Below are 22,329 nucleotides of genomic sequence, written 5' to 3' on the forward strand. Positions count from 1 at the left end.
TTGTTAATACAGTACAATGTAATATATAAATATATTAAAGTATAGTAAAGTTTAAATTTGAATGACAATAAAAAGGAAGTCTAAGTCTAAGTCTATTATTATTATTAACTCATTCACTGTTGAACGTCAGTAGCTGACAAGATCCTCTTCTCTGTCTCTAATGGTTGTTTCTGTGGCTCCTCTGAGGGTGGCTGAGGAGTGCAATGCGTGAGCGACACCTTCGAATGCAGGTCGGACACTGCTGGTATCTCTGAGCACGACGTCCAGCAGCAGTGCGATCGTACTCCTTGTCGAAGTGCAACATGCCTTCGATGCAGGCGGCTCGCCAGATATCTCTGTTGGCTGTAAGGGTTTCCAGCCCGCTGAAGGGGATGTTGCAACGTTTGAGGGTGGCCTTGACATGGTCCTTGCAGCGTTTCTTCTGGCCTCCCACTCTCAGGCGACCTCTGGCGAGTTGGCCTTACAGAGCTCGGCGAGGCAGACGTTTGGCGGCCATTCTGATGACATGGCCCAGCCAGCGGAGTTGACGACGGAGGTGTAATCCCTGCACTTCTTCTGATCTCAACGTAAGTCACCTCATCCCACCTACGGAGAGAGGTTCTGCTGGAGTCGTCTGATGTGGAAAGACTCCAGGAGCTTGACGTGTCGGCTGTAGGGAACGCACGCTTAGCAGCCATAGAAGTAGGTGGAAATTACAGCTGCATTGTAGACAGCGATCTCGGTGCTGATTGTGAGGTTCCTGTTGTCATTGTTGAGACAACTAAAAGAGGCTGAGGTGAGTTTGATGCGACGCTGGATCTCATCAGACAGGTTACAGGAAAACAACAAGTTGGTTCCCAGGTAGGTGAAGCTGCTGATGTTCTTCAACTGCATGCCGCTGATGGTGAAAATTGGCACACTAGGGAGGACTTCAGTCTTCTTGGTGTTGACAACGAGGCCGGCAGGATGATAAGTCTCAGTGATGACATTGAGACTGCGCTGCAGACCACTTGGGCTGTGGCTGGGGAAGGCTACATCACCTGCGTACAGTAGATTGAAAATGATCTCCGGGGAGATATTCATCTTGGCCTGAAGACGCTGGAGGTTGAAGAGACTGCCATCACTGACACCATTTGCGGGTTAGAGGTCAGGAAGCGAGGCAAGGGTAACTCGAACCAGGAACAGTTAGAAGATGACCGGAGCCAGGATGCAGCCCTGCCTCACACTGACGTCTTCGGTGAAGCTGATTGACTCAGCACCTGCCATGGTGACTTGGGCACACATACCGTTGTGGAACTGATGCAGGACGGCCAGTAAGGTCGGAGGGCAGCCGAACTTGCGGCGGATGTTCCACAGCAGGTTTACTGTATTGAAGGCCTTTTTGAGGTAGACAAAAACAAAGTACAGATCCCAGTGTTGCTCACAACACTTCTTTTGCAGCAGAAGGGCCACAATGATCATACTGGTAGTGCTGCGCTCACGCTGGAAGCCACACGAACAGACAATAAACATATGCTAAGGAAGCTTAGCGTGGGAAGGGGGTGCATGAACCCCAGCCTACTATCACGGCCACGCGCTGAGGAGCCTGATAGCACATGAGAAGACTGCGACGACCGGCTCGGTGGATGGCTGCAGCGTCCTGCCTGAAAACTCAATCAATCGAGATGCACCTTACAGGGGACCGCCCCGCGGGTTTTGTGTGTCCAGGGTTTTCCTTCCCCTTAGACGACTTCACTTCCACTGCTCAAGTGCTCCATCTGCCCAGGCCACACCACATAATCTTCTGTCTGGCACATCAAAAAGTCGATCAGTCCAAATACTATCTGGAGCCTAAGTGGGTACTCCACCTTGCCCAAGAGTGTCTTATAGGCTAGTGAAGGGAAGGAGGTGTCTCACTTCTCCTGTTAATAGGTGGGGATACTCCCGTACCTTGCCTGTTTAGGCAGTACAGTGTTGTGTAGTAATATAGTATAAATATATTGCATAATATAATGTTTTATTATTGTTATAATTACACAAAATGTGTACAATATGAGAAAATACTTGATGTTTGTTTGATGTTGTGTCAATGTGTGTCTCACCGTGTTCCCCCTACTGCATTAATATTTGTGAAACCCACCTATATGTGTTGGACACGCCTTTCTACTTCCCTTGAGAGGTAGGCGTCCATGTGACGGCAGACAAGTATGTTTATTGTTTATGTTGTTTAATTAAGACCTTTATTTCATTTTTCTTCATGTTCTGTATCACTGTATTTTGTGTAGGGGCACGGCATTTGGCAACATTATTGTCTAAAACGTGTATTCGTTGTTTATGTTGTCAGGTGTTCTATTTTAATTTCACTGTGTTATCGTATATTACGCCGTTTTTTGATTCTCAAATAAAGACAACTTAACTCATTTACACTTAAAATGCTTGTTTGCAGTAATAAATATGATTAGAACATTTGATCATTATGTATGTGTTCAGTTACAGTATGTGTGTGTTCATCTTTAACTTTGCTGCCACCTCGTTTTACATATTATGATATATTTTACCAAGTCTTTATTTTTTTGACAATACCACACTAATTTAACTAGTTATGAGAAGAACTGATGTATTTAGAACACAGTGATGTTAATTGTGTACAAATTGAGAACAGTAAGTGAACATATGTGTTGGTAATTGCTATCAAGTGAAAAAGGGGTAGGATTAAATACGCTTTGCTTCTTCCTACTCCTTTTTGGACATGTAAAGAAAAAATTTAAATATGTAAAATATGTGATAATGTATACATGTTTGATATCAATTTTAACCAACCAACCAACCAACCAACCATGGCCTTAATATGGTGACCATTTCGTCTCATAGTATCGTTTCAACTCTAGTATACACTATAGTGTATTATATAAATATTAAATGTTGTACGTTGTAATGTGTTAATATTGTTTATGCAGGAGTAGAATGTAGTTTGGTAATATTGTGTTTGTAGTACAGTGTAACATAGCAATATTGTTTATGTTGTACAGTGTAGTGTAGCAGTGTTGTGTAAACAGTACAGTGTAGTGTATTAATGTTGTTCATGCAGTACAGTGTATTATATAAATATTTATGATGTGAATTACAGTTTATTGCTGTTGTGTAGGCTACAATGTATTACATAACAATGTATGTAGTACAGTGTAGTGTCGGAATGTTGCGTATGCAATACAGTGTGTTATATAAATCTTGTTTATGCAGTAAAGAAGTGGCTCTGAAACTTTTTTCACCAAGTACCACTTCAGAAAACACTTGGCTCTCAAGTACCATCATAATGACCAACATTAAAATACAGTAATGTAGTACGCCTAGATATTCATTATAAACAAAGCAGAGGTTTAATTTAACAAGTATAGTTCATATTTTTAGACACTGTAACATTATACACACAGTTTGAACAGTAACACTGTATATAAATATTGGAAATCAAGCGATTCTTTGGTGTACCACTCGATGGAGTCCGCGTACCACTAAAGTTTGTGAATCATTGGTAAAATATATTAATATTGTTAATGCAGTACAGTGTAGCATAGTACTGCAATAAATTGTACATCCAAGAGACCATATGCCTCTTACACAAAGAAATGGCACAGCATAAGAGGGTAGTTACTTCAGGCGCCAGTCAGCAATTGATTTGCATATGAAAAAGAAGAAACATTCCAAGATTTCCAAGTTTTGGAAAATGATTGCTGGTTTAAAAAAAAGCATCTTTGATCAAGAAGTCAAACTAGAAGTTTATGTCAAGAGCTATCATCGTCATCTAACAGAGTTCTGACATCTCTTTCCCAAAGATTGTCTCATTCCACTGACGAGTTGTTTTGCCACCAGGCAGAATAGAGATTAATTGTTATGTTGTTCCCCATCCACTGTGGAACACAACAACGACAATAACAACCCTAATGCGACCACCCCAAGAACACACAGGGGAAATCCTCACTTCAAATTTAGAAGTGAAGAAATGTTTTGGATGAAAGGTCAAAAGTCTTCAACAAACTAGAGTTGAGTTGCGTCCATTCAGGATTTGAATGATGACGTATGAATGAGAATGTACACATATTTCATATACTGTGCAGAAGATGTGAGCAAAGTGTCTTCCACAAGAGAGACAAGTGTTATCGGTGGATTCCCAGCATGCACTTGGATGATGTGGATGATCAGTCATCCCGCAAACGATGGCGACGGTATTCAGTGTGCTTTGCTGTAAAGGTTATTTCCTGCCTCAGTAAAAAGTGTCACCTTCATCTCCAATGTCCAGAAGTTGTCTTTTTTAACCAACATGTGTTCTTTCCACCATGTCTTGGTCCAAAATAGATCTACTTAAAGCCTGATCTTACACTTCCTCTTCCTCTTCGTCATCAGTCGGTGGCAAGAGCGACTCCTTCAGGCAGTCCCTGTAGAAGTGGTTGAGCGCGGCATACAGGTGCTGCTGACTCTGATCCGACAGGAAGTGACCTTCGTCTGGGTAGAGCTGGTAGGAAGAAGCACACATAGAATAGTGGTTCGAAACGCTTGCAGTCCAAAATAATAAATTATTATACAAATAGAAAATGTATAATTCAAAATACTTAGAATATACAAGTGTGTCAAACAACAGAGTGTTGGCATGAAATATAGTACCCAAGTTCCTAGATTTTGTCAGGCTTGTCCCTAACAGTTTGGTCATGTTTAAGTTTGTCCTCTGTTCTATTTCCTGTCAGCACTCTTATTTTGGTTCAGTTTCCTGTTTGTCTCTGAGTGCTGTTTTCCCTCAGCTGTGGCTGATTGGCACCTGGCTACACCTGGTGTCAATCAGCCAGCCACTATTTAGACCTGCTTTTCCCTCCAGTCAGTGCTGGAGTATTGTCAATGTTGCTAATGATTGCCGAGGTCAGTGTCATTTATACTGGTCGATGTCATTTATACTTGTCGTTGTAGCTCTGTCTACCTCTGTTCACTCTGCTCATGTCATAGTTCATCCTGCTCGTTTCTTGCCACGTGAGTTTGGTTTATTCGTGTCACAGTAAGTGTTTTTGTTTCTTGTTCATAGTTTAGCCTTTGTGCTAGTTTCTGTTCATAGCCAAGTTTGTTCTCCGCCTTGTGCGCGCCTTTTGTTTGTACCCTATTGTTTGTTTCTTGTTATAGAGTTAAATTAAATCATGTTTTCCTGCAACAAACCTGCCATCTCTGCAACTTGGGGTTCGTCACCAACACACTCTGACAGATTTAGCCCAATGATAACTACTTTTGTAAAAGAACAATAGTATGTACAACAATGTATTAAACCAAACCAAATAGAAGCACTGTTAAGCCCAGTTAGAACATGTGCCTACTTTAAGTGTTCCTCGTGCAGGGATGGGGAGAAGGTGGGAGCGGGGCTAGGGGGGTTGTATCCATTGCTACAGAGCACTTTTGGAGTTCAGCAGCCCACTGCCTGAAGGGAAGGGATGAAATAGTAGTTGTTCAGAGTAGTGCAATCTTTGGTAATGCAGAGCGCTCTTTCTGGGTCTGCCGATGAAGATGTCTGTGGTTTTGGGAAGGCTTCTCCTCACAAGCAGCTTTCACCACCCTCAGCAGTGCATTCATCTCTTTATCTTTGCAGCTGCTGTGCCACACCATTATGCTGTGCTCAGGTTGCTCTCCAACACACATCTGTAGAAAAACCATAAGGATGGAGCTACCTAGTCTAGCACGCCACAGCTTCCTGAGGTAGTAGAGACGCTGGTGTGCCTTCTTGAGCAGACAGGAAGTGTTGTGAATCAAGTTGAGGTCCCTGGATAGATGCTGGAGACAACTTCCACAGCTGCTCCTCCAATGCGCAAGAGAGAAGGGTGGTATCTGACCTTCCTGAAGACCACTACCATTTCCTTGGGGTTATTTTACATTGATGCAAAGGTTGTTACTTTTGCACCAATCCACCGGATGTTCAATCGCCTCTCTGTACTCAGACTCATCGTTGTCTCTGATGCGTCTGACTACTGCTGGGTTGTCTACAAACTTCACAATAGGTTGAGTGTTTAGCTGTTCAGTCATAGGTCAGTAGTGTGAAGAGGAGGGAGATCCACACACAATCCTAGGGGGAGCCAGTGCTGTATTGTGGATCATGACAGGCAGCGGTCTGTTTGACAGGACGTCCAGGACCCAGTTTCCTAGTGACACACTCAGCCTTAACGTGCCAAGCTTTTTCACCAGGGTTTTTGGGATGATGGTGTTGAAGGCGTATGTGAAGTCCACACAGAGGGCACGGGACTCTTCACTATACCAATGGTTTAGGTTTCCTGGAGACAGCAGGACATTGAAGGCAGAGCTGATGGTAAAGCTCACCCTGAAGGCCTCCATCTCCCACAGCTCTTTCGCCAATAAGGTCCACTTTAGGATGGAGGTAGCCTGGGCTATAAAGGACTCACTTAAATCCAGTAGCATCACCACCAGACTGACTTTGACACACGTGTACTCTTCTTACAGACTGGAAATGGAAAGATCTAACATCCCCTTACCCAATACTGCTGCGGCACCTCGGAATGCCGAGCCATTTCTTTGCATAAAAACTTACCAGTCTATTTAGCTTCAGCCTGCCAGGAAGCAGCGTTCAATAAAATCTACGGCCTGATCTGGTTCCAGGTTGCCTTATCATGTCTATTTTTTTCTCCTCTGGAACAGAGTTGTTGATGTGGAGTCTCTGTTGACGCCTCTTTGGGCATCCTTTATTCCCTGTTTTTGTTTTCAGGTCTAGAGTGACACTAACCTTTGTCCAGCCACATACAAGCTGTCTCCCGGCTTTGCAGTTGCAAGTTTAATTAGAGCATGTTGCGTGCCACAGCCATGAAGAAAGAAAAAAAGAACAGTTACAAGCCTCCCCACGGCTATGGCGCAGCAACTGGTAGAACAAACCCCAAAGATCCGCCCCGAAACATCCATTTGGAAGATAGTCAACGAACCAAAGAGACAAAACACAATCGACCGTGAAGCTAACTTGCAAGGTAGCCATGCAGTCTGCACCTACTGAAGCAGCAACCAGCAGACAATATCCAAAAGGTTGAAGAAGACACCACAGAAAGTTTGTTCTCCCAAGGAATTAACGACCAGCATTCAGTGGCACTTCTCGTGTGAGCCCCTCGCATCATGAAAGACTAGTTTGGTCACAGTGAGGGTGAACTGTTGCTGTAAGTACGCAGGCAAACATGCAACAACCAAGGTGAAACCAACATCTCTGCAGTTACCCTCTGAGGTAAATACTGTACAATATTATATTTGTTCATAAAACTACTGTTCATAAGTGTGTTTTCATGTTACATTTTAAAATGGTGTTGTTTTGGGGGCCCAGCCCAGATCAAATTGATTTCATTGCATTTTTCGCTTCTCAGCAACCAAGTAACCTGTAATGCTTTTTGGTGTATGCCGTTGCAGCGCTACTCATAAGTCATCCAGCATCCAGTTGAAATGAAGGTTTGTGTACATAATTCAACTATTTTTTCATTTGCATTCATGTTTTTTAATAAGGTGGGTGTTGTTTCTGTGAGACTCGCCTGCATTGAGTAGTTTGCTCCAACTTTCACCAGATTCTTGACAAGCTCAGCTGTGTGTTGGAAGTGGATGTTAGCTGCAGACACAAAAAGTTACAGTTCATTTTCTGGTCAAAATGAGCCGAAATACATCAACAGATTTTGTATGCACGTCTCAACAGAGAATGTTTTTTCTAAAAATCATCAATTTAGATAAGCCACTTCCATTTTATTCTCTGATTAAACCAATTTGCCTCATTACCTCCCAGGATTGTTTGCTTCTTTGTACTCAGCAGCGAAGCACGACAGATTCAGCATATTCATTTCCGGACAATTTATTTTCACTTACCATCTGCTGTGCCGTGCACCAGCATCAACGTCTGCTCTCGTAGCGCATGAACATTTTGCAGCACACTGGAGAACTGTAACGGTAAAGATGAAAAGTCACATACGAGCAAAATGTTCTTTATGCACAAAACAAAAACGAATCCTGCATTTGCAATATACATTTTGTATCGATACAAAATGTATCTCTATATTTTCTCATTATATTACTTAGTATATGTTATTTTGTTATATTGTTATCTATGTACCTTAATTGGGGTTAAAGATTTAAAGGTAAATCTTCTAAATGTTATTTTTTATAAATGTAGTATCACAAAGGTAAACAATGTAAATGTTATGATAAATAATATTACAAAGGTGTAGTTATAAGCTTTAATATTGGGTGACATTATAAATTATATTATAACGGTTATTATTATAAATGTTTTTATTATAAATATTATCATAAATGTTGTTTTTTGGCTGCATCATTAACAGTTTTATAAAGGTTGGTATTACACTTGATATTATTGTTGTTTTACTTATAGCATTTCCAACCTTTTAAAACTTTAAAACTAAATTTTAAACCTGGTTTATTATTATAAAGGTTTTTATTATGTGAAAGTTATTATTCCGAAGGTAATTTTTATACATTTTATTGTTATACATTTAATTATTACAAAAGTTAACATTGTAAATAATAATATAAATGTAGTTATTACATAAAGGTTATTATTAGAAACTGTATTATTAAGAATATATTTATTACAAAGGTTAACATTATAAATAGTATTATTAGTGTTATTATTGTATCAAAATTATTATCAAAAAAGTTATTATTAGAAAAAATGTTGTTACACATGTAATTATTACAAAGCTTAACATACATATTATAAAGGTATTTGTTGTATAAAGGGTATTATAATATTATTGTAAATATTATTGTTATAAATGTTATTATCATAAAAGTTATTATCTTAAAAGTTATTTTAAATGTTATTGTTATACATGTTATTATTAATGTTATTGTATGCCCACCTGGTATCTGCTGTCGTCCAGTGGAGGCATGCCAAGATACCGCTCAGAGAAGGCGGATGCTATTCAAATGACAAACGATACATTTTTTATTACAATGGTTAAATGTTGTAAACAAAAAGTACATTGAGTATTGTTGGAGTAAATAAGCTCCAACTGTGCCGAGAATACTGTAATACAGTATGAGCAGTATTGCAGTAATGATGTTTATTCAAAGTGTAGCTTTTCGGTCTTCATCCCAGCAAACTTCTCAACTGGTTACTTCCTGTTTTCTGGCTTGTCTTTCCTGTCTGTTGTGTTTGCAGGACCCTTTGTGTGGTGACTGGGGGGTGGAACACCGCGGAAATTAAGCAATAAGGAATGCACAATATATATATTTTTCAAACCGTTAGCGAAACACATAACTTCCTGATTCTCAAGATCGATAGGATAACCCATCTGTTTCACACGTTTTTCAAATGTAAATTTAAGTGTAGAATGTGCACACCTTTCTTTGTGACTGGTAGCTTCCTTAATAGTAGGCGTCTTCTTAGGCTTTCAAAACACTGTTGTAGTGATGTTAGGGTTTTAGGTGGCTGATAAGGTTAGATGTGTCGATACGTAAGGTTGTTTCCCCTCCTAGCTGAATGTTTTAAGAACATTTGGTGCAAATAGCACACAAAGGGCCTGATAAAATAAGCTTGATAGCACACGCAAAGCTGATCTACTAAGCTTGTGCGCAGAGGATTGTGTGTCTTAAGTGAGCAAAAAAGTGAGCGTGTCTGTCTTTGTGAATATGCAGAATATATACCAATCATCAGAATGCCCACAATACTGAGAGGAAAGGACGGGACTGTGTGATTTATCAACAGTAAAACTGTTTTGCGGCTGCTGTTTTGCATCTATATTAAGTACAGATGGGAATAGCAGCTGTGAGAAAGGAGGCGATCGTGCTGCAGCTCCATCCTACGTATGCTTGTCAACATAAACGTATTGGCAAAAATAAACATATTAGACATAACGTCTATTCAGCTGTATCATTTTATAATTTTAATAGCTGCTGGATGACATAAGGGTTGATTAAAACAAATGTAATTGATAGACTGCTGTTTTTTTTTAATGGCATTTGTTTTTTAATTTAGGTAATATATTATTAGATTATGTCTCTTATATGAAAAATCGTCTTGCAATAGGCATTGTCTAGCATTTGAATCATTACGGAAATGTGCTGCAGTTTTGTGATGGTCTGCAGAGCGTGCTGTCAGCGTGCTAGAAACAGTTTCTGTTGTCTAGATTGCAGAAAAGGTGTTACAGATAGTAGATGTGTACTGCTTGTTCAACATTGCAAAAATCCACAGGTTGGAGAGTGTAATAACATGAATGTGGAGGGAAATGTGTTTCCATAGGCACATAATGCCGGTAATACACGCATTCAAATAATGTATCCTGCAGCACTTTTGCGCTTGTTATTATTTACACACACATTCTTAGTAGATCTGTTATGGATCAAACTACTGCTGTTTCTCTTCCTGCTGTGCGTCCTGACAAGCGCACCACGGACCACACCCACAGACGCATTCCCTCCGCTGCTGGCGCGCCTCCTCGCGCCTGCTGCCAATCTGTAATCTACACACCTGCCCGTGATGAGCGATCTGCCTTCAAGAGCCAACACAACCTGAGATCCGACGCCAGAATCATTTTTGGTGATTTAACCCCCAATTCCAACCCTTGATGCTGAGTGCCAAGCACGGAGGTAATGGGTCCCATTTTTTTTATAGTCTTTGGTATGACTCGGCCGGGGTTTGAACCCACAACCAACCGATCTCAGGGCGGACACTCTAACCACTAGGCCACTGAGGAGATCGAGGTGGCAGTTCCTTCCACCCGGGCCCACCTGAGACGATGTCGCAGAGTGTGGAGGTCCGCCCGCGCTGCCCTACTAAAGGCATCTGAAAGGATGTGTCGCAATGCCAACCGGCGGCGCATTCCGGCTCCCGACTACCAGCCCGGACAGCAGGTGCTGCTTCGGGCCAAGGACCTCCATCTCCCGATCTCCTCCCAGAAACTTGCACCACGTTTTGTTGGACCGTATACGGTAAAATCCAAGATCAACCCTGCTGCAGTACATTTGGATCTTCCACATTCCATGAGATCTCACCCTGTCTTTCATGTATCCCAAATCAAACCAGTAGTTAGCAGTTCCCTGTCCTCCCCCACCCCTGCTCCTCCCCCTCCTAGGGTCCTCGAGGATGGGGACCAAGTCTGGACAGTCAAGGAGATTCTCAGGGTCCGGCGACAGGGGAGGGGATGGGTCTACCTTGTGGACTGGGAGGGTTATGGTCCTGAGGATAGGTCCTGGGTACCGGCTTCTTACATCGCCGACCCCTCCCTTATCGAATACTTTTACAGAGCTCACCCTGAGGCACCCCGAAGCTCGCCGGGAGTCTCGCATAAGGGGGGGGGGTCCTGTTATGGATCAAACTACTGCTGTTTCTCTTCCTGCTGTGCGTCCTGACAAGCGCACCACGGACCACGCCCACAGACGCATTCCCTCCGCTGCTGGCGCGCCTCCTCGCGCCTGCTGCCAATCTGTAATCTACACACCTGCCCGTGATGAGCGATCTGCCTTCAAGAGCCAACACAACCTGAGATCCGACGCCAGAACGTAGCTTCTCGTACCCAGTACAGTAAGCCCACACGTATCTCGCTCATCCACTTGTGCATTTTCTCTCCCTGTGCTTCCTCCCCGTCGTTCTCATCGTCTCTTGTGTTGTGTCGTTCTCCAGCTCCCCGTCATCCTTCCTCGTCGTCAAGCTGTGTGTCTTGTCGCATTGGACCTCCCTGTGGATTCCCCCTTGCCTTCCTGGATTTCGACCTCACGCCTGCCCACTTACTACGACGCCGCGCTCCTGTCCTCGACCACCCGCCTGTCCTCCAACACTCGAGCCTGCCTTGCCCTTATTTGGACTTCCGCCTGGATCAACACGCACTCTCAACACCCTCTGGCAACCATACTCAGATAAGTTCCACATTTAGTCACACTTCATCTCTTTGGTTTAATTACATATCTCATTCACACACCAAGCTGTCAATAAAACACGCTGACAGATAAACGACGTCATCGTCTCCCTGTCGTCTTCTTCTCTCGCTATCACGTCACAGTACGTTCTGGCCATGTCAGAACCAGACGGCAAAGACATGACGCGTACCCCGCTCACTTCCAGAACCTCCCCTGTATCCAACATCACAGGCGTGCACTCGGCACTCCAGCAGCACCAAGAGCGTTTTTGTGTACTAGAAAACAAGTTAGATGCTGCTTTTGCTGACATTTTAGCTCGACTTGAATTGATTTCCCCAGGCTCTTCCGCTCCATCGGCGCCCGAGCAAGCCGCCTCTGCCGCTGCAGCCCCCATACTGCCCCCTACTTCCTGCGAGCCGAAGACCGCTAGTCCCAGGGCCTTCGAAGGGAATTTTGAACTTTGCCGTGGCTTCTTGGTCCAATGTGACATGGTTTTTCGTCACCAGCCCTCTCGTTACACTTCTGACGGAGCCAAAATAGCCTTTATTTTTTCTTTATTATCAGGAAGGGCCCTCCAGTGGGCCACGGCAGCAGTTGACCACAACATTGGCCTCAGCACTAACTTTGCCGCGTTTCGCTCTGAGTTCCAGGCAGTTTTTGATCACCCCACGGATGGAGGAGACGCCGCCTCACGTCTTCACTCCCTCCAGCAAGGTTCTCGGTCTGTTGCAGACTACACCCTCGAGTTCCGCACCCTGGCCGCTGACAGTGGGTGGGATAATAAGGCCTTGTTGAGCGCTTACCGTCGGGGCCTCTCCGACGAAATCAAGGACGGATTGTTGCGAGACCGCCCGGCCACCTACCATGACCTCATCCAGTTGGCCCTGCTCATGGACCAGAGACTAAAGGAAAGGGCAGCGGAACGAAGACTCGCAGCCCGCGAGAGGACCAGACGACCAGCGTGGGAGAATCGGACCACGTCCTATTCCCCTACTGCTCCCAGATATCTGGCTGAAGGCGCCCCCTTGGTGGACCAGTCTGGGTTTCTTCCCGCACCTTCAATTGGGGTGGAACCCATGCAGTTGGGCAGAACTCGACTTGCCACGGAGGAACGGGAGAGGAGGTTCCGGCTGCGCCTCTGCCTCTACTGTGGTTGTGCGGGTCACATGATCCAGACCTGCCCCACACGACCAAAAGATCAGGCTCACTAGTAAGGGGAGTACTAGTGAGCCATACCACCTTCCCCCAGGGTCGCAGTGACCCTGGCAGTCTCTTCCCTGCTACTTTATCTTGGGAGTCAAAGAGTCTGAGGGTGGGAGCATATTTGGACTCTGGTGCAGATGAGAGCTTCCTGGACCATGATTTTGCCTGTCAAGCCGGGATTGAACTTCTTCCCCTGGAGAAGTCCTTACCAGCTCAGGCCTTGGATGGACACCCCTTGGGACCCATCACCCACCGTACAGCACTGGTCACACTAACCCTGTCAGGTAACCACACAGAACAAATCAGTTTTTTGATCCTCAACGCCCCCGTAGCTCCTCTTGTCCTCGGCCGCTCATGGCTTCGCCAGCACGACCCCCATATTTCCTGGGTCTCAGGGAGAATCTTGGCCTGGAGCACGGCATGCCATGCTAACTGCCTCAAGGCAGCAGCCCCCGTCTCGGAGAACCCCAAGCCCGATTCATCCCCGTCCGACCTGTCCGGGGTTCCTGCTGTCTACCATGACCTTGCAGCCGTATTCAGTAAGGCCCGGGCACTATCCCTACCCCCGCACAGACCGTACGACTGTGCCATCGATCTCGTACCCGACGCAGTACTCCCTTCTAGCCGCCTGTACAACCTGTCCATTCCAGAAAAGAAGGCCATGTCTGACTATATCACGGACTCACTCGCTTCAGGAATCATCATTCCCTCCAAGTCACCAGTAGCCGCTGGATTTTTCTTTGTCGGCAAGAAGGATGGCTCCCTACGCCCTTGCATCGATTACCGAAGACTCAACGCCATCACAGTCAAGAACAGGTATCCTCTTCCACTCATGAGCTCCTCCTTCGAACCTCTGGCCCCTGCAACAGTCTTCACCAAACTTGACCATCTCGTCCGCATTAGGAAGGGGGACGAGTGGAAGACAGCCTTTAACACACACCTAGGCCATTTCGAGTATCGGGTCATGCCCTTCGGCCTGACCAACGCCCCAGCCGTCTTCCAAGCTCTGGTCAATGATGTTTTAAGAGACATGCTCGAGAAATTTGTTGTTGTTTACCTGGACGATATTCTGATCTTCTCTCACAACAGGCAGGAACATCAGCAGCACGTCCGTCTGGTTCTACAGCGCCTCCTGGAGAACCGCTTGTTCATCAAGGCAGAGAAATGTGAGTTCCATTCTTCTTCCGTAAACTTCCTGGGCCACATCATCGAAAGGGGTAACATCCGAGCCAACCCCAAGAAGGTCAAGGCAGTGGTGGAGTGGCCTCAACCAACCTCTCGTACTGAACTGAGGAGATTCCTAGGCTTTGCTGGATTTTACCGTCGATTCATACTCAACTTCAGTAAGGTAGCTGCACCTCTCCACGCACTTACATCTACACTTACTGCTTTTGTTTGGAACAAGGAGGCAGACATGGCATTCCAGAGACTCAAGAGGAGCTTCAGTTCTGCCCCCGTTCTCGTACACCCTGACCCGGACGTGCCGTTCACAGTTGAAGTGGACGCTTCTGACTCTGGGATTGGGGCAGTTTTGTCCCAACGTTCCAGTGGGAATAATGTGTTGCACCCGTGTGCATTTTTTTCTAGACGCCTCTCTCCAGCCGAGAGGAACTACGATGCAGGGAACCGAGAACTGTTGGCAGTCCACGATGCACTGGTTGAATGGAGACACTGGTTGGAGGGGGCCAAACATCCGTTCCTGGTCCTGACCGACCATCGCAACCTCATACACATCCGATCCGCTAAAAGACTGAATGACAGGCAAGCTCGCTGGGCACAATTTTTTTGTCGATTTAACTACACCCTCACCTACAGACCTGGTTCACGTAACGGCAAGGCGGACGCTCTTTCTCGGATCTTCTCAGAGGAACCCACCATTAAATCCACTCCTGAGACCATCCTTCCCCCTAACCGCATCATCGGGATGGTAACTTGGGAAATCGAGGGCTTGGTCAAGACGGCCCTACGTTCCGACCCTGGTCCCGGAAACGGACCGCCTGATAGACTGTTCGTTCCTGAACTTTTAAGGGCCAAGGTCTCTTACACCCCCTTCCCATCCCCAGTCGACCTTGGTCCCACATTGCTGTTGATTTCATCACAGGGCTTCCCCCCTCTAGAGGTAACACCACAATCCTCACCATCATCGACAGGTTTTCCAAGGCGGCACATTTTATTCCATTGCCCAAACTCCCATCCTCTGCTGAGACGACAGACCTGCTGGTCCAGCATGTTATCAGGATCCACGGGATCCCCTCCGACATTGTCTCTGATCGTGGCCCCCAATTCATTTCTCGGGTCTGGCAGGCCTTCTGTAAGGGGGTTGGAGCCATGGTTAGTCTGACTTCCGGCTACCACCCCCAAAGCAATGGTCAAGCAGAGAGGGCTAACCAGGGGGTGGAGACCATGCTGCGCTGTATGGCTGCGCAACAGCCCAACTCCTGGAGCAAATTTATTCCATGGGTGGAATACTCTTTTAACTCCATGACCTGCGCAGCTACTGGTATGTCCCCGTTTGAGTGCTGGCTGGGGTTTCAACCTCCCTTGTTAAAGTTAAAGTTAAAGTTAAAGTACCAATGATTGTCACACACACACTAGGTGTGGCGAAATTATTCTCTGCATTTGACCCATCACCCTTGATCACCCCCTGGGAGGTGAGGGGAGCAGTGGGCAGCAGCGGTGGCCGCGCCCGGGAATCATTTTTGGTGATTTAACCCCCAATTCCAACCCTTGATGCTGAGTGCCAAGCACGGAGGTAATGGGTCCCATTTTTTTTATAGTCTTTGGTATGACTCGGCCGGGGTTTGAACCCACAACCAACCGATCTCAGGGCGGACACTCTAACCACTAGGCCACTGAGGAGATCGAGGTGGCAGTTCCTTCCACCCGGGCCCACCTGAGACGATGTCGCAGAGTGTGGAGGTCCGCCCGCGCTGCCCTACTAAAGGCATCTGAAAGGATGTGTCGCAATGCCAACCGGCGGCGCATTCCGGCTCCCGACTACCAGCCCGGACAGCAGGTGCTGCTTCGGGCCAAGGACCTCCATCTCCCGATCTCCTCCCAGAAACTTGCACCACGTTTTGTTGGACCGTATACGGTAAAATCCAAGATCAACCCTGCTGCAGTACATTTGGATCTTCCACATTCCATGAGATCTCACCCTGTCTTTCATGTATCCCAAATCAAACCAGTAGTTAGCAGTTCCCTGTCCTCCCCCACCCCTGCTCCTCCCCCTCCTAGGGTCCTCGAGGATGGGGACCAAGTCTGGACAGTCAAGGAGATTCTCAGGGTCCGGCGACAGGGGAGGGGATGGGTCTACCTTGTGGACTGGGAGGGTTATGGTCCTGAGGATAGGTCCTGGGTACCGGCTTCTTACATCGCCGACCCCTCCCTTATCGAAGACTTTTACAGAGCTCACCCTGAGGCACCCCGAAGCTCGTCGGGAGTCTCGCATAAGGGGGGGGGGGGTCCTGTTATGGATCAAACTACTGCTGTTTCTCTTCCTGCTGTGCTGACGCATTCCCTCCGCTGCTGGCGCGCCTCCTCGCGCCTCCTGCCAATCTGTAATCTACACACCTGCCCGTGATGAGCGATCTGCCTTCAAGAGCCAACACAACCTGAGATCCGACGCCAGAACGTAGCTTCTCGTATCCAGTACAGTAAGCCCACACGTATCTCGCTCATCCACTTGTGCATTTTCTCTCCCTGTGCTTCCTCCCCGTCGTTCTCATCGTCTCTTGTGTTGTGTCGTTCTCCAGCTCCCCGTCATCCTTCCTCGTCGTCAAGCTGTGTGTCTTGTCGCATTGGACCTCCCTGTGGATTCCCCCTTGCCTTCCTGGATTTCGACCTCACGCCTGCCCACTTACTACGACGCCGCGCTCCTGTCCTCGACCACCCGCCTGTCCTCCAACACTCGAACCTGCCTTGCCCTTATTTGGACTTCCGCCTGGATCAACACGCACTCTCAACACCCTCTGGCAACCATACTCAGATAAGTTCCACATTTAGTCACACTTCATCTCTTTGGTTTAATTACATATCTCATTCACACACCAAGCTGTCAATAAAACACGCTGACAGTTAAACGACGTCATCGTCTCCCTGTCGTCTTCTTCTCTCGCTATCACGTCACAAGATCACATACAACACGCCTACTAACAATACATACAGTAGTTATAGTTTTCACCTGCTGTTTAGTACGTGGTATTGGGATCTTAGTAGATTAGGCCCAAAATGTCTTCTTCTGAAACAGTGAAGAAGCACCACACGATTGACGCCATGCTTGCCTACAGTGAACTGAGGTGAAGTTTACAACAAGGCACAGAGGAGAAGAGGAACATTTGCTCAGCTTCACCCACTTACATCACAGCTTGGGTAAACTCGCCATATTGGCTCTATATTCATCAGTCTGATATGGACAATTGACATCGTTCATAAACCCTTCATCCGCACCAGGAAGATGGCTGATTATTCCTCATGCTAGGAATTACACAATCCTTCATTCTTGCGCATAGCGTTTTTTCAAGTCCACTTGTTTTCTACCTGTTTTATGAGTAGGTTTTGGTTATTACTTTTTACCTGTCTTCCTGGACTGCCTTGTTGCTTTGTTCCTGGTAAGTATTGTTTTCCGGGCCTTAGTATATTCTCTTATGGACACATTGAGCCTGATCTACTAAAACATGTGCAAACTTACCATGAATTGATTAACGTTGACCCCGACTTAAACAAGTTGAAAAACGTATTCGGGTCTTACCATTTAGTGGTCAATTGTACAGAATATGTACTGTACTGTGCAATCTACTAATAAAAGTCTCAATCAACCAAAGATATCACACGCAAAGCTGATCTACTAAACTTGTGCACAGGATTGCGTCTGTTACGTGAGCAGAATAAGGACCGCAATCCATTTCGAGTGTCTGCTATCATGAATATGCAGATTATATGCTGCTAATTAAAACACCTCCAATACTGGGAAGACAAGATGCACATAACATTATTTTGCACATGCAAAAAGATTTATCAAGGTGTATCACAGTTCTTGATGGCACTGTTTTTCGTCTTTATTTAGCACATCTGAAAAGTATGTGCAAACTGGCACAGTTGCACATATAAAAAAAAAAAAGGTGATCACGCAGCAAAGGCAGATGAAAATGAATAATGATAATCCTCCGTATGTGTGTGTCAACATATTTGGACTGTCTGTTCAGCAAAATCATTTTAGCAAAACCATTTTTTCTTACCTATTAGTACCTGTTTTTGTGTATTTGGAATCTGCATAAGTCCCTCAAATTTTAAATCAAAGAAAAGCTGTTTAGGGCATGATATCTGTGTCTTTGTAGATCAGGCCCTCTGACTTTTTATAAATTTTCTATATTCTCTCCACAGCTTTGTCTGTTGCTTTTATTTGCATTTATTTCTATGAATTTTGTAACTTTCTGTAGACTTTTGTAGTTTAGTAGTTTGTATATATTTAAAATACAGTGTGTTGTTAAACATTTCCTAAGATTGTGTTGCGGTCTAAAAGCTAAAAGTTCACATTTCTGTGATTTCAGACACTGAATAATGTTTTTGGAAAGATTTTATACTCACCATACAGTTTCCAGTCTGTGACGGGTGACATTGCACATGCGCATTTGAATAGACTATCTGTCGACTTGAGCATCATTAATACAATGTAGGCTCCATAACCCTGTAGGCAGAAACACACAACGATATATTTAATATTCAGTCCCTCCAGTATTTTGCAGGATTTTTTCCAATTGTTGCGGCATAGAAATTCTGAATTTGCGATAGTTTTTTTTCTTGAAGTTGCAGCAAGAATAATTTTGCCACACCTTGTGTGCGTGTGTGTGACAATCATTGGTACTTTAACTTAAAAGTTGCAGTGTTTTGAGGCTTTTTCCCCAATGATATTAAATAAACTTTTATGAATCTGTTATCAATGCCGTAAGTGTTCATTGTAACCTTAACCTAAACAAGGACATGATTTCAACAACAATTGGAAAACAAATACTGTATTGATGTTGAACTTGTTTGTTTTATACCACACAAACTTAAACGTAGACACTAAATGGCAGTAAAAGCACCTACTCAGAGCTCATTGCCAAATTTCTGGACTGGTTTAATTAATTATAGTTATTAATAGTAATAATTAATTATAATCACTGAAATAAACCACCAAAGGCTTCCTTAATGTCCGCTGTCTGCTCTGTCGTCCAGAAGTTGCAGACATTCTCTGTGTATGTTTTATGCTCGAAAAGTGTTTTTCCATCCTAAACATTCATTTATGTTCCAACACATTTACCCCTGCACGATAAGAGCCTTTAGAACTATTGAGAAGTATCTTGTTGGTAAATGAGAGACGATGAGAGATTACTATTTTAAAATATTTTAACATTTTTTAAAGAGAATATCATCATATTCAACATTTCTGTCATGTAAATGCTGCCTTTTTGCGAGGTCACTATTGCAAATGAAAATCTGTTCTTAATTGCCTTACCCTGGATGAATAAATATATAAATACATGTAATCTAGGAAGTATAGAATTATGTTTATATACCACATTACCCAGAAGCCTGTAGCCAGGAACAGTAAGTTTTTGGGGAGAACGACAATTGTGTCATTTGAGCAACAAAAAGTTGATTTACATGGAGCCGAAACACTGCCAGTAAGATTGATATCGATATCGAAAAAAACCCTATGTAAAAAAAAATCTGTATTGCCACCGAAACAATGATTTGGCAACAAATTAATACAAACATTGAAAACAAGACAATCATTTTGGTGGATATTTGTTTGTATAATAACATCTTTTCGATACCAATATACATATTTTTGTACACTTTTGATATTGTGTGTTTCACAAGTTTTTATTTTCAAGTTTTCCTTTTTCACATTGGCTTCTCTTTTTTACAATTTCGCTTTTCTTTTTTACAGTTTCAAATTTCTGGCAATGATTTGACATGGATGGCGCGAGCCTGTGAGCTGGGAATACAACAAGTTTACCCAGAAGCAGTTTTACTAGACTTGGGCTTGCAGGTTAAACATCGTAGATGAAGACAGGAGGAACAAAAGGCTCTAAATCAAGTTTAAGTTCTGTGTTATATTTGTCTTAATCTAGCCATACTTTGAGGAGGTAGCATAAGTGGTACAGAAATTAAATAGGCATTTTTAAATGATCCATGTTTGTCTCGATATTGCCGTGATATTTGGCAAAACTGCGTATGGAACAATACTTTTTACAGTTCTACGCGGAGAGAAAAAAACAGCTTTAAAATGTAAGTATAGCTGTATTTATTCATTTAAAACATTTAACACCAGACATGCAACGCTTGGTGTGACATGAGTAACATCAATTTGTGTTAAAATACGAGACTTTGACTATCGTAAGTTGAGCGAGCTCCGTGCGGTTCTTCCTCTTGTTCCCCAGAGAGAGAGCCTCAAATCCTAGCTGTTGCACAATACCGATGCACCTAGGAAGATGGCGGCGCGCACAGACGTAGCAGCCCAGAGCTCATTCAACTGCCATAGTTTTTGCACTTTTTTGGTGGTTTTGTTTATAATTTCACATAGTTTTGGCACCCTTGCACTGCAATATAGTCGTACTGAAATTTTACAACTTAACAACGGAGCACATCACGGGTCAGCCTGCCAAACGCCTGGAGAGACTGGTTATCCAACACATTGAAGTTTGGTCAACATAAGACAGTATCACCATCGTTCTCCACACGCTATTGGAGCATAAAATCATGTATGCGCGGCTCCTCTTTGTGGACTAATGTTCAGCTTTTAACACAATCCGGCCATACAGACTGCGCCCTAAACTCTGGCAACTGGGACTTAACATCACCCTGTGCAACTGGATCCGAAACTTTTTAACAAGTTACACACAGAGTGTTAGAGTGGATAATAACACTTCCTCCACCGTTGTCATCAACACTGGGGTGCCTCAGGAGTGTGTGCCGAGCCCCCTGCTCTACACTCTCTTCATCCATGACTGCTCTGCCTCTTCTTCCTCCAACCTCATTATGAAGTTCACCGACAACACTACTGTCCTCGGACTCATCAGCAATGATAATGAGACGGAAATAGGAATGAGGTGCAACATCTGGCGTCATGACAACAATAACCCAGTCTTAAACATCAAAATGCCTAAGGAAATTATTGTGGATTTTCGCAGGAAGGGACTCAAGAACCACAGACCCCTATCCATTAGCTCAGACGTGGTGGAGAGGGTCAGCAGTTTTAAATTCTTCGGGGTGACTGTGGTGGAGGACCTGTCCTGGGGCACTCGCATTGTCTCCGCAGCAGGGAAGGCCCAACAACGCCTATATTACCTGAAAAAGCTGAGGAGCACCTACATTCCCAGACCTCTAATGGTGAACTTTTTCAACTACGTCATCTGCAGTGTCTTAACTTATGGATTTATTTGTGTGGTTATCGGGCTCCACTAAAGCGGACCTACAGTCACTCCAACGAGTGATGAAAGCGGCAGGGAAAATCATTGGGACTACTCTTCCAGAGATCAGTTCCATTTTCACCACTCGCTGTCGAGGAGAGTGCAGAACATCCTGCGTGACCGTCACTACCCTGCCCATCATCTGTTCCACCTGCTGCCCTCAGGCAGAAGGTACAAACCCATATAGGCCCGCACAAGAAGACTGTCTAACAGTCTGTATGCTCAGGCCATAAGGCTGCTGAACCCCGTTTGCGGGTATTGGTTGAATTTGAGTGAATTGGCGCCAATGCCACATCAGAAATTCCTGGAGGGACTGACTAATACCATCTTAGTAGAACTACTACATCAAATAGCAAATACTGGCAGGATGTTAAGGTTATGGCATTAATTTATTGCACATATTTACAATTTCACATCTCAACATGTCTGAAAAAGAGTAGGAAGCAGCTAAGATTATTTAGTCCTACACCTTTACCTTTTCTCAGCAATCACTAACACATGTGTTCACTCCCTGTGCTCAATTTGTGACACGAACCACATAATGACTAAATACAAATATTATAAAGTACATATGAATAGATGATACATAAATTGCAATTCACATATTTGCTAATCATGTGATGGATGATAGATTAAACATTCAGAATGTTTATCAGGATTATTATTCCTTGTACTTTGTACACACTATGAGTTTGAACAGGTTCTTAAACTTGATCATATCAATACATTGTTTGACTTCTTTGTTTAATCAAATCCATAATTCAATTCCTCATACTGACATAGTAAAGGTTTTAAGTGTTGTACGTACATCTAAATGTTTTAACTTAAATTTGTCTCT

At 44.3% G+C, this 22,329-nt stretch overlaps 1 protein-coding gene across 2 annotated transcripts in view; it reads right to left on the bottom strand.

The window, feature by feature from the left end:
* Positions 1 to 1,109: 1,109 nt before the first annotated feature.
* LOC133574259 (inactive dipeptidyl peptidase 10-like) overlaps positions 1,110 to 22,329 on the bottom strand; it is a 389,479-nt gene continuing 368,259 nt past the window's right edge. For both annotated transcript variants that reach the window (XM_061926362.1, XM_061926361.1), the window contains exons 22-26: positions 18,622 to 18,721; positions 8,838 to 8,896; positions 7,825 to 7,897; positions 7,500 to 7,573; positions 1,110 to 4,465 (exon numbers count right to left, since the gene is read on the bottom strand). In XM_061926362.1, the coding sequence (XP_061782346.1) occupies positions 4,328 to 4,465; positions 7,500 to 7,573; positions 7,825 to 7,897; positions 8,838 to 8,896; positions 18,622 to 18,721 (444 nt within the window). In that variant the 3' untranslated portion in view covers positions 1,110 to 4,327. The remainder of the gene's footprint in view (positions 4,466 to 7,499; positions 7,574 to 7,824; positions 7,898 to 8,837; positions 8,897 to 18,621; positions 18,722 to 22,329) is intronic.

The sequence above is a fragment of the Nerophis lumbriciformis genome, linkage group LG31, assembly GCF_033978685.3.
Source record: "Nerophis lumbriciformis linkage group LG31, RoL_Nlum_v2.1, whole genome shotgun sequence".
In the NCBI taxonomy this organism is placed as follows: Eukaryota; Metazoa; Chordata; class Actinopteri; order Syngnathiformes; family Syngnathidae; genus Nerophis; species Nerophis lumbriciformis.